The sequence below is a fragment of the Pelodiscus sinensis genome, chromosome 24, assembly GCF_049634645.1.
Source record: "Pelodiscus sinensis isolate JC-2024 chromosome 24, ASM4963464v1, whole genome shotgun sequence".
Classification (NCBI taxonomy): domain Eukaryota; kingdom Metazoa; phylum Chordata; order Testudines; family Trionychidae; genus Pelodiscus; species Pelodiscus sinensis.
Window position 1 is genome coordinate 3,757,231 of NC_134734.1, and position 11,658 is coordinate 3,768,888.

General features: G+C 60.3%; 1 protein-coding gene and 1 long non-coding RNA gene across 2 annotated transcripts; both read left to right on the top strand.

Annotated features, from left to right (window-relative positions):
* The first annotated feature begins 1,143 nt into the window (after window positions 1-1,143).
* LOC142819490 (uncharacterized) lies at window positions 1,144-2,870 on the top strand. The gene is made up of 3 exons (XR_012897411.1): window positions 1,144-1,301; window positions 1,731-1,796; window positions 2,684-2,870. It is a non-coding gene; the product is annotated as an uncharacterized LOC142819490 (long non-coding RNA).
* A 2,032-nt stretch (window positions 2,871-4,902) lies between these two features.
* On the top strand, window positions 4,903-11,137 carry LOC142819486 (tapasin-related protein-like). Its single transcript, XM_075907068.1, has 5 exons — window positions 4,903-5,021; window positions 7,209-7,532; window positions 9,487-9,777; window positions 10,267-10,362; window positions 10,778-11,137. Exons 1-5 carry the CDS (start codon window positions 4,952-4,954, stop codon window positions 10,960-10,962), a joined length of 966 nt encoding a protein of 321 aa, XP_075763183.1. The 5' UTR covers window positions 4,903-4,951; the 3' UTR covers window positions 10,963-11,137.
* The last annotated feature ends 521 nt before the right edge of the window (window positions 11,138-11,658 follow it).

The window sequence follows — 11,658 nt, forward strand, 5'->3', positions numbered from 1 at the left end:
GCCATGTGGGCTCGGGTGGGCGCACCGGGCCCTGCCTCAGAGGGGCCGTGCAGGCCCAGCCTGGCACCATCACTGACCAACTGAGCTGTGTTCGCCAGCAGGGCAGGGCCGCGCGGGGCCTTGGAGCGCTGCAGTAATTGAGCTGACGGCCCTGACAGCCACGCCCACATCGCAGGGGCTGGGCCTGTGCTGGGGTAGCCCGCGGGACTCCCTGCCGCAGGATGCAGGAGGGGTCGGCCCCCAGGGCACCCTGCTGGGTGGGGAGGGGGGATTATCAGGGTTAACCTGCAGGTGTCGGTGGTAGGAGCAGGTGAGGCTCCGGGCCAGGAAGTGCTTGGGCTGTTAACTGGTGGGACCCCTTCACTCTGGGTGTTCGCGGGTTCACTCATGGGACTCCCGGCCCTGGGGGATGAGTTGGGGTCCCCCAGGAGTCACACCAATGGCAGGACCAAAGGGGATCTCCCAGCCCTGCGCCCCGTTCTCCCCTCAGACCAGTCGGCGGGAGGGCATTTGCCCCTTGAGCTTTGCACTGGAAATGGCCCCGCTCCCCAGACACCCTGCAATGCACAGGGCAGGAGGCCCCGTTTCTCAGACACTGTGGGGGGGTGAAGGGCAGAGAGCAGAGCCCCGGCCCAGCCCAGGCCTGGCTCCGAGGAGGGCCCAGGGGTTAATCGTTAACCAGGCGTGTTCCGGTAACACAGAGATCCCGGCTCTGGGGCTGCAAATCTGGGAAGGCCCCGCACCGGGCCAAGGAGGCTGGAGAGAAGGTTCCGGGACTCCTGGGGGCTCTGGGGTGCTTCAGCCCCCAGGATGTCTCCGGGAAGTGACGATGATGCTTTAATGAACGATTCGGTCGGGTGATGTAGCCTCCAGGAAATCGGCAACCCTGGAACTTGCCCCTAAGTTTGGGGCGGAGGGATCAGAGGGGCCAATCAAGGACTGGGAGCCAGGACTGGCGGGGGGATGGGTGTTGTCACCTGGTTACAGGCAGGAGGGTTTGGTAAAAAGGTCCCATGTCGCGTAACCCCAGGAGTGTTTCCCACAAGGACTTGGATCGAAGCTGAACGATTGCTCCAGCCCTGCCTTACTGGAATCCCCCTCCCCTCCCATCACCAGCTCCCTTGGCACGAGGGCGCCCAGCTAGGGTATAAATCCAGGCCCCTGTGGCTCCCGGCCCCATTCGCCTGCTCCCAGAAGAGACCCAACGCCGAGAGAAGATGCGAGTCCAGACGCTGGCTGCCCTGCTCCTGGGCGTGGCCCTGCTTTGTGCCGAGGGAGCCCGCGGAGCGTCCCTGGCGGGGGTGAGTGGGGAGCCGGGTCCAGTCCCCGTGTGTCAGGTGCTGCCCCCACCTGCAGAGAGAGCCTGGCCCAGCCCCAAAGGGCTTCCATGCAGTAAAGGCTGGGAGGGGAAACTGAAGCACTGTCCGTGCAACTCACAGCAGGTCAGCAGCAGAGCAGGGAATGGAATTGAGCTCGTCCTGCCTCTCAGCCCCTCCCCAGCCCCACTGCTCTAATGCCAAGGGCTTCCCTCCCCTCCCAGAACCAGGGATACAACACTGCTCTGACCACTAGCCCCCGCTGCTCAGCCAGCTCTGGGTTTAGAGCCCAGCTGTGCACTCAGGATGCGCTTTGGAGATGGGCATTATGTTCCCCGGGACCCCTCCGGAGCAGGGGCTGCTGGGCAAACACACCGTGGGGCATGAGTGACCCCTGCTCTCCCGCTCTGCCAGGGCCTGGAGTCCCAGCACGAGGAGGAAGGACGAGGCGAGTCCAAGGCGATGGTGAAGAGGGAAGCGGTGAGTGACAGGCGGCGGCTCGGCTTGTGTCTCTGTTGTGAAGGATGGGTGAGGGGAGGCTGCAGTGTTAGCTGGGGGCTAAACCAGTAACCTGTTGTGGCTGCTGGTTCAGCAGATTAAGATTTATAGTGGCCAATAGATGGACTGCGATAACGTCCAGGGGCAGGGAGTTCCACAGGCTCATGCTAGGAAAGTGTGGGAGGGAATCCTGTGAGTGCACCTCAATATGTCCTGTGACCATGAGTTCCACAGCTCAAGACGAACGCTCTGGGTTAAAAGTTTCAGAGGGGGAGCCGAGTTAGTCTGTAACAGGAAAACCTAAAAAGCAACCAATCGTCTGGTAGCACTTTATAGACTGACAAAACATGTCGATGGGATCATGAGCTTTCGTGGGCACAACCTACTCCCGTCATCTGAAGAAGTGGGCTGTGCCTAGAAAAGCTCATGATCCTATCAACATGTTTTGTTAATCTTTGAAATGCTACCAGTCCAGACTATTGGATGGTTTTTAAGTTGTTACTATGGTTTAAGGACGGCAGGATGCTACCTACAAGCATCTTTCCTGCCCAGCAGGGGGCAGCAGTGGCCAGTGAGTAAGAACATAACCGGGTCTCCTTTTCACCTCACAGCGATCTAACCACTACACCGCATTACTCCCCTCTTTCTGCCCTTCCCCCAACAATCAAAAGGTGCCTCCAATTCCATAGGGGAATTATAATTTGGAAAAAATTCTGCAGGTGGAGGGGACTCTGGTTGTTACAGCAGAAAAAAGAAGCTGGAATAAGGACTCTGGGGTCGTGCCCCCGGCTCTGGGACGAGAAAGGGGCCTGGGAGAAGGAATCGGGGTTCGGTGACGGGCCTCACTCTGGTCTCTCCATCCCTTCCAGGAGCCTCCGGGTTTCGTTTGTCGTTTCTGCTATAACTGCTGCCCTGGGAACCGTGGATTTGGCTTCTGCTGCACGATGTGACCCCTTTGCCCTGGGCCCCGCGAGGCTCCCCAGCCCGTCCCGCGAGCGGATCCCAGACAGCCAGGGCCGGAATCTCCTGCTCAGCCCAATAAACTGTCTGCCCAGACCTGGCGTCTGCCTCTTTGTTCCCACATCCACGTGCTCCTCTGCCAGGCCCTGTGGGGCTGCTCCCCCCCCCCAGTAGCACAGCGCCCCCTAGCGCCGCATTGGGAATGGAACGGAAGAGTCCCAGCCCCCTGGTTCTGTGCCCCAGTCTCCCTCCCCTGCCAGAGCCAGGATAGAACCCAGGAATCCTGGCTCACCCCACCCCGCTCTAACCACTATGCCCTGCTGCTTCCCCCTGACTGCTCTGCTGCAGAGGCCCTGGGTCTGACCTGCCCTGAGTCCCTGCACTGGCCAGTAACTGGCAACAATATCCCCTGACCCCGTCTGACCGGCTCACAGCCCCCCAGCAACCCCACCCCCACTGCCTGCATGGCCACAGCACCCCCTGGTGGCCAGGAGCCTACGTGCAGCCTCCTCGCTGTCACCAGCCCCCACATTTCCTGGCTCCAGGCAGCTCCACTCACGAAGAGCCTGAACCCACAAAGCTTCCCCGGCCCAGCCCCTGCCCCTGAGTAGCCAGAGCCGAGGCGGCGCCCCCTCCAGGCCCCGGTCCCTGAGCCGCCCACCCCTCTGCCTTCGGCGCCGATGCCCTGTGGCTTTTCCCCAGCAGGTTTCAGGCCCTTGGCTGGGTGCAGGGCAGGAGTCTATCTCCAGCCAGCCCCACACCAGGCTGAAGCCCCAGCGGGGTTGGCTGGAGCCGACTGCGGCCCTGAACCAGCAGGACACAGGGACGCTCCCTCTGAGCAGGAAATTCCCAGTTCCAGCCACGTCCACTCGCAGGGCTCAGCCCCGGCGGGTCGGCAGAGCAAACACCACTTGCTCATCGGGCCGTGTGGGGCCGGCTGGGCTGCCGTGTCTGACCCACGCGCAGGGGGCTGCTCAGAGAGGCCTGCAGGCACAGAGGGGGCGGGTGCAGCAGGCTCTGGGCTGGGCCCGTTCCCTCCCCTGCCCCGAATCAGGCACCCAGACTGCAGGGCCGTGCTGAGTTCGCAGGCTGGGGGCCAATCTAGGCCGCCCGGCGTGGTGACGGCTCAGCCGGTGTCTGGCTGAGAACAGCCCCGGCCGCAGCCTGCGGGCGATTCCCCGGCCCCTGCTCTGGAGCTGGGACCCAGTTGCTCAGGCAGGGGCTGGCAGGCCTGGGGGAGCCGCAGAGCTGGGGCCGCACGTCCCTGGCTGCCGAGGGCGGGGGCTGGTCACATCCTGCCAGGGCCACGCCTGGGCCCGCGGCTCCGCGTTACTAGGTCAGGTCTGACAGTCAACGAGGCTCAGACGTCGGTCTGGGCTCCTCTGGGCTCCTCCCCCAGCTCTCCTGGAGCCCCCACTCCCAGCCCCCTGCCAGCCCAGCCCCCCACTCCCAACCCACAACCTCCCACCAGCCCCCCACTCCCGACCTACAGTCTCTGTCAGGCCTGCCCCTCATCTCTCAACCCACAGCTCCTTGCTAGCCCTGCTGTTGACCTCCTCCACAGCTGTGCTAGAGCCCCTCACTCCCACCCCATTGCCTCCTGCTAGCCCTGCTTTCAGACCCCCCACTCCCGACACACAGTCCTGAGAGCCCCCACTCCCGATCCACAACTCCCTCCCATACCTGCCCTCAGAGCCCCCACTCCTAACCTGCAGCCCCCTGCTAGCCCCCACCTTGGCCCTGCACACACGGCTGTGCTGGTGCCCCATAGTCACAGGAGGTGGGCCCAAGCGCTGGGGTTGGAGGCCCAGGACCAGGTGGGTTCCTCCTCTCCCCGTGAGAAGCAGAGAGCCTCAAAAGAGGAGAGAGAAGCAGCAGGAGGAGGAACAGGTCCCAGGTCACTGTCTGCCTGCTTTAACCACTGGACCCTACTCCCCTCCCAGAGCCAGGCACAGAACCCTGGAGCCCTGACCCCCGCCCCCCTCACCTACCTCTGCTCCGACCAGCAGGCCCTGCTGCCCCAGGGGGAGGGGAACCTGGGGGCCTGGCTCCCCGGCTGCAGCTCTCAGCCCAGCCCTAAGTGGGTGGGTGCGGGGTGAGCCCGGCACGTGACTGCAGCGGGGAGTCCCTCTGCCTGGCTGGGCCCGGCACACACCAGGCTCCTGCCAGCGACCACCATGCGGCTGCAGCTGGGCTGCCTGGTGCTGTGCAGCCAGCTCCTGCCCTGGGCTTCCGGCTCCCTCCCAGGTCAGTGGTGCCCTTCCCTTGGGAGGGTGGCGGGGGGGGGGAAGAAGGCTGCACCCCCAGCCCAAGGGTAGGAGCCATGATCAACATGGGGGCTTTGTGCTAGAAAGCTGGGGTTCCAGCCCCGACTTTAGATGGGGAGTGGGGCGCTGTGGTTAGAGCGAGGGGGGCTGGGGTCCAGGACACCAGGGTTCCAGCCCCAGCTCTGGGAGGGCTGTGAGGAGTAGTGGTTAGAGCAGGGGGGGCTGAGAGCTAGGACACCGGGGTTCCAGCCCCAGCTCTCAGAGGGCAGTGGGGAGTAGTGGTTAGAGCAGTGGGGGTTGGATGCCTGTTTGCCTGGGTTCTAGCCCTGGCTGTAGAAGGAGAGTGGGGTGGGGACTCAGGTGCACCCCGTGTTTGTCTCTTCTGACTATGGCTTGGCCCCTAGATTGTCTGCTCTTGTCTACACTCGGCCGCTGTCCCAGGGAAACGCGTCTCTCCCCAGTCAGAGCCATTCTGCCCCGCGGGGGCCGGTACCAAGGGGCTCACGCTGGGACGGCTCTACCCAGGGGGAGGGAATGAAGCGGTTTGGCCGGGGGCGATTTCCCCTTAGCGGTGTGAGCGGCGTCCCTGCCCACGGACAGGGCTGGGGACCCCGCCGGGGAGGAACAGGGCAGCAGGACGGGGTCTGGTCTCAGCCCCCCTGCCCGGCTCAGCTCTAGGCCTGTCCTGTGAATGGGCCCAGTAGCTGCAGCCTCCCTGAATGATCCCTTCCCCATTCCAGCCCCCCTGCCCCATTCTCCCCCAGGGCAGGAGCTCTCTCTGCCCCCTTCTCCCCACTTTTCCATCCCTGGCTGCTTAGGAGCCAGGCAGGGGGGCACTAGGAACAGCTGAGCGGCCGGAGTGGGGAGGGTTAGTCTGTCAGGCATCAGCCGTCGCCGCCGCGCTGCAGTCAGAGCCGGAAGCCAGTGGGGGGGGGTCCCCGATTTCCCCCTTTCTGGGTTTGCAATTTTGGCCTTTGGGCATTCGACGCCCACCCTGGCTTTCTGCAGCCTGACACAAAGCCCAGCTGGCAGCTGAACGGCCGCGAGCCCGTGGAAAAGTCCCGGCTTCCACGTGTCACGCGCAGCTGGACACAGGTGGTGGATCTACCGGGGGAGGGGACTGCAGCACCCCCAGCTTGGTGGGTTTCCAGTCAATGCAGGTTTTCTGGTTTGGGTCAGTGGCTCCCAGCACCCCCATGGTGCAAATTGTTCCAGCCCCCGGGCAGCTTGGGAAGTGACGCATGTGATGTCTTGGGGAAACTGAGGCCAGTGTGGTTAAGAGACTTGCCCGATATCATATGGAGAGAACCCAGGAGTCCTGATTCCCAGCCTCCCCCAATTCCAACCCGCTAGACCCCACTGTCCTAAGCCAGGGATGGACCCAGGAGTCCTGGCTCCCAGCCCCCGCCCTTCACTCCAACCCAGCAGCTCTCAATCTTTTGTAGTGGTCACTCCATTCACACAGCAAACCTCGGAGTGCAACCCCATCCCCCCTTATGTACAGGCAGTCCCCGGGTTACATGGATCCGACTTACATCGGATCCCTACTTACAAACGGGGTGAGGCAACCCCACACTAGCTGCTTCCCCCCAGCAGACCAGGGAGACGCAAAGCTAGCGCCCTGCCCCCCGCAGACCAGGGAGACGTGGAGTGGCTTTTCTCAGCAGACACCTTAGCTTGAGAATAAAGGACTGAGGGAAGTGAGGTGTGGGAGAATAAAACTGAGCTCTGGAGAAATGTTTGGCTAGAGTTTCCCCTACAATATGTACCAGTTCCAACTTACATACAAATTCAACTTAAGAACAAACCTATAGTCCCTATCTTGTACGTAACCCGGGGACTGTCTGTATTAAAAACCCATTTCTATATCTTTAACACTATTGTAAATGCTGGCGGTGAATGAAGTGGAGCTTGGAGGCAGAGACTGACCACTCATGGACACCCTCCCCCACATAATGCCCAGTTTGAGAGCCCCCGTTCTAACCCATTAGACCCCCCCCCCCTCCACCTCTCCTGGAGCAAGGGATAAAATCCTGGAGTCCTACAAGGAAGGTGCACTAGTGTCATGCTGCAGAGAGCCCCACAGATAAATCCCACGAACATCTGGAGGCAGTGAGTTCCGCAGGACCCCTACTCTAGCCCCACCCCCGTGCTTGTGTCTCTGCAGATGCCAGCTTCACCGTGCTTCAGTTTCCATCTGAAGTGGGCGTCATCCAGGGCGCCAGCGCCACCCTGAACTGCACGTTCACCCAGGGGCTCTCCCCAGGCAAGGGCGCCGTTTCCTGGTCCCGAGTTGGGCCTGGGGGGGAGGTCACTGTGCCCCTGACAGCCCGCTTCATGCTGGCCTATCCTGACACCTTCCTGCACAGAGGGGAAGGGACGCTGGCCATTGCCAATGTGAGCCTGGAGGATGCTGGGAAATACATCTGCCGGGTGCTGCTGTGGGGCACTGGGGAGGCGCAAGGCAACGGGACGCAGCTGCGTGTTTACGGTAAGAGCCCTTCGTTCTTTGGGCAAGGGCGCAGGATCACAGCCAGGGCTGGGACCGTTGCCCCACACTGGATGGGCAGTTCTTGTGGCTGCAACATGGCCGTCCTCCTGCCAGCCCCTGCTGGACGGGGTGAACCCTGCTCTGCCTGTGCTGCCTCCTGCTGGAAGGGGTGGGAACTGGTGTGTATCTGATTGGAGGTATCTCCCACATTGTTCCCCTCCACCCTGAGGAAAGGTGTGTGAGAGTGCCCCCTGCTGGAGGAGATGGGACCTGCAGTGTGTAGGTGATTGGAGGTATCTCCCACTGGCCCCCATCTCCCTAAGGAAAGGCGTTTATGAGGGTCCTCTGCTGGTGGGCACAAGAGCTGTTTCATGCATATGAGATTAGAACCAGCAGCTATCATAGAATCATAGAATAATAGGACTGGAAGGGACCTCGAGAGGTCATCGAGTCCAGCCCCCCGCCCTCAAGGCAGGACCAAGCTCCGTCTACACCATCCCTGACAGATGTCTATCTAACCTGTTCTTAAATATCTCCAGAGAGGGAGATTCCACCACCTCCCTTGGCAATTTATTCCAATATTTGACCACCCTGACAGTTAGGAATTTTTTCCTAATGTCCAATCTAAACCTCCCCTGCTGCACTTTAAGCCCATTACTTCTTGTCCTGTCCTCAGTAACCAAGAAGAACAAATTTTCTCCTTCCTCCTTGTGACACCCTTTTAGATATTTGAAAACCGCTATCATGTCCCCCCTTAATCTTCTTTTTTCCAAACTAAACAAGCCCAGTTCATGAAGCCTGGCTTCATAGGTCATGTTCTCTAAACCTTTAATCATTCTTGTCGCTCTTCTCTGTACCCTTTCCAATTTCTCCACATCTTTCTTGAAATGTGGCGCCCAGAACTGGACACAGTACTCCAGCTGAGGCCTAACTAGTGCAGAGTAGAGCAGCAGAATGACTTCACGAGTTTTGCTTACAACACACCTGTTGATATAACCTAGAATCATATTTGCTTTTTTTGCAACAGCATCACACTGTTGACTCATATTCAACTTTTGGTCCACTATGACCCCTAGATCCCTTTCCGCCATGCTCCTTCCTAGACAGTCGCTTCCCATCTTGTATGTATGGAACTGATTGTTCCTTCCTAAGTGGAGCACTTTGCATTTCTCTTTATTAAACCTCATCCTGTTTACCTCTGACCATTTCTCTAACTTGCTAAGGTCATTTTGAATTATGTCCCTATCCTCCAAAGAAGTTGCAACCCCACCCAGTTTGGTATCATCTGCAAACTTAATAAGCGTACTCTCTATCCCAATATCTACATCATTGATGAAGATATTGAACAGTACGGGTCCCAAAACAGACCCTTGAGGAACTCCACTTGTTATCCCTTTCCAGCAGGATTTAGCACCGTTAACAACAACTCTCTGACTACTGTTATCCAGCCAATTATGCACCCACCTTATCGTGGCCCTATCTAAGTTATATTTGCCTAGTTTATCAATAAGAATATCATGCGAGACCATATCAAATGCCTTACTAAAGTCTAGGTATATGACATCCACCGCTTCTCCCTTATCCACAAGGCTCGTTATCCTATCAAAGAAAGCTATCAGATTAGTTTGGCATGACTTGTTCTTCACAAACCCATGCTGGCTATTCCCTATCACTTTATTACCTTCCAAGTGTTTGCATATGATTTCCTTAATTACCTGCTCCATTATCTTCCCTGGGACAGACGTTAAACTGACCGGTCTGTAGTTTAGACAAAGCTTCTTGAGCAAGAAGCCTGCAGTCTAGACGTAGCCAATCAACCCCCGTCCTGGGGCCGTGCCGGAGCTGGCACCCCCTAGAGGGCAAAGGGTCCAGAACCCATTCCAGTCTTGCAACATCTTCATGACTCTTTCCCAAGATGCGACCGTTTGATTATTTGTCTCCCCTTTCACTCCAGCCCCACCATCCCACCCAGTTATCTCCCTCCAGTTCCACCCGAAGCCAGAGCCAAGATGGAGCCTGATTTGCAGAACAGCTGGTTTCTACCCCCCACCCGCCCAGCTCTCCTGGTACCAAGGGAGCATCCGCCTGCCCCCAGCCCAGCCACTGAAGCAGTGTGAGGACCAGACCGGGCTCCTCTGGGCTTCCACCACCCTAGGCTTGCCTTCCTCAGGACCAAGCACCACCTACACCTGTCAGGTGGGGCATCTGTCCCTCCAGGAACCCCTGAGCACAGACTACACCTATGGTGAGTAGGGGGAGACCAAAGCTTGTCTGGCTGCAGGGAGTTCCACAGGCTGGCCCCCCTCATGTCTAGCGGCAGGGAGGCCAGTGGGCTGGTCCCACTCCTATCCAGTAGCAGGGAGGCCCATGGGCTGGCCCCATTCATGTCCACTGGCAGGGAGTCCAGCAGGCTGACCCTACTCACGTCTAGTGGCAGGGAGTTCCACAGGCTGGCCCCCCTCACGTCTAGCGGCAGGGAGTCCTGCAGGAGAGGGGAATGGGGATGGGAACAGGTCTGGGGAGCGCTTGTGACAGAGCATCTCAAGCACTGACAAGCCGGGGCGCCTGCCGCAGGAGGGGCTGCCGGGCTGATGGGTCCCAGCAGCAAAGGGGAAGGCTCTGGGCATTGGCCCCACATACTCAGTAAAACTCATCAGCCTGGGGAGAGACCCCACTGGCCCTGGGGCTCCGGGCATCCCCTGCGCCCCTTAACCCTGGGCCTTTCCCCTTCCAGACCCAGAGCTCCAGGAGCACCCCTCCTTGATCGCCGGCCTCAACCTGCTGAAGATAGCGCTGCTGGGGGCACTCAGCCTGGGCGTGGGGTTGGCTGGTAAGAGCCTCCTGCCCCTGCAGCCACCTGGGTCCCTTCTAAAGCTGCCGGGTAACCCCCTGGGGCATTGGACCCCAAAAGCAGGGGTGGGGGCTGTCGGGGCAGGGGACTGGGACAGGGGACCTTCCCCTCTAGGGGCGCTGTCTTTGATGCAGCCCCAGGGATTCAGGGACTGGGACACGGGGCCAGCTCTCATCCAGCCCCAAGGCAGAGGCCTGAGACACGGGGCCTTTCCCTCTAGGGGGCGCCGTCTATCTCTTACATGCACCCCACGCAGGAATCACTCCCTGCAGTGTGTCTGAGGTAGCTGGGGTTGGATGCTGGGGGCCAGACCCATGGACGGGCAGTTGGGCTGCAGAACAGCTGGACTCCCCACCACGCTCACGCTCCCTTTCTTCTTGGTCCTTCCTTCTAGTGTGTCTGAGGCCCAGCCTAAGGTGCTGCCGCCCACGCCCGAGGGGGAAGGCCCCATCCCAGAAGGAACCACTCCGGTCAGTGCTGGGACTCACCCCCAGAGGGCGCCCTTCCCTGGGGTCCCCGTCGTCAGGACCCGCACTGGCCCCTTGGGTTCCGGGGGGCTCAGGAAATAGACGGAACTAAGGCTCAAGGGGGCGGGGGGGAGGGACTTGGCTGGGTTATATGGGGGGGAAGAACCCAGGAGTCCTGACCAGCCCCCCCCCAATCAACAGCTGCCACTCCCCTCCCAGAGCAGGGGGAGAAGCCAGGAGCGCGGGCTTCCAAGGACTCATGGGGAGTCAGGGTGGGAGGAGGAGGGTGAAGGACTGGGGTAGGGGGCGGGGCAGGGGGGAAGTGAGGGTTTAGGCAGAGTGGACAAGAGCGCCCCCTAGAGGGTCAGCTCCTCCCACACCCACTGCCTGCCGGGTGCCCAGGCCGAGCTGCGCCTGTCTCTGATCAGCCTCTGCGCTGCAGATGGCACATTCCTAGCAGTCTTCACATTCCCGCTGCGGCCCCGGCCCTTCCCTCCACGCGGCAGCCAGCCAGCTGCCCCTTGCCTGTGCGCTGCTTAGCATCTCGCCGCCTGACAGCCCCTGGGAACGCCGGACCCCGGCTGCCCCTGCGCGCCATTTCCCTGGCACGGGCTGCAGGAACCAGGACACGAACCCCCACATCCTGGCCAAATGCCCAGCCCCCCTTGCACTGCTGTGTGGCTGCCCTACCCCAGAGGTGGCTGCACCAGGTGTGCCATTGCTTAGCTGTATTGGCTGTCCAACAGAAGAGGATAATAGCCTAGTACTCCTGCCAGCTGAGGTGATAAACTCCTGTCACTCTCTATAT

Bases quoted from the DNA above. Each gene is read 5' to 3' on its own strand.
- LOC142819486 (XM_075907068.1), top strand. From the start codon at position 4,952: ATGCGGCTGCAGCTGGGCTGCCTGGTGCTGTGCAGCCAGCTCCTGCCC. The intron at 5,022-7,208 runs GTCAGTGGTGCC...GTGTCTCTGCAG, and splicing joins GGCTTCCGGCTCCCTCCCAG to ATGCCAGCTTCACCGTGCTT. The intron at 7,533-9,486 runs GTAAGAGCCCTT...CTTTCACTCCAG, and splicing joins GACGCAGCTGCGTGTTTACG to CCCCACCATCCCACCCAGTT.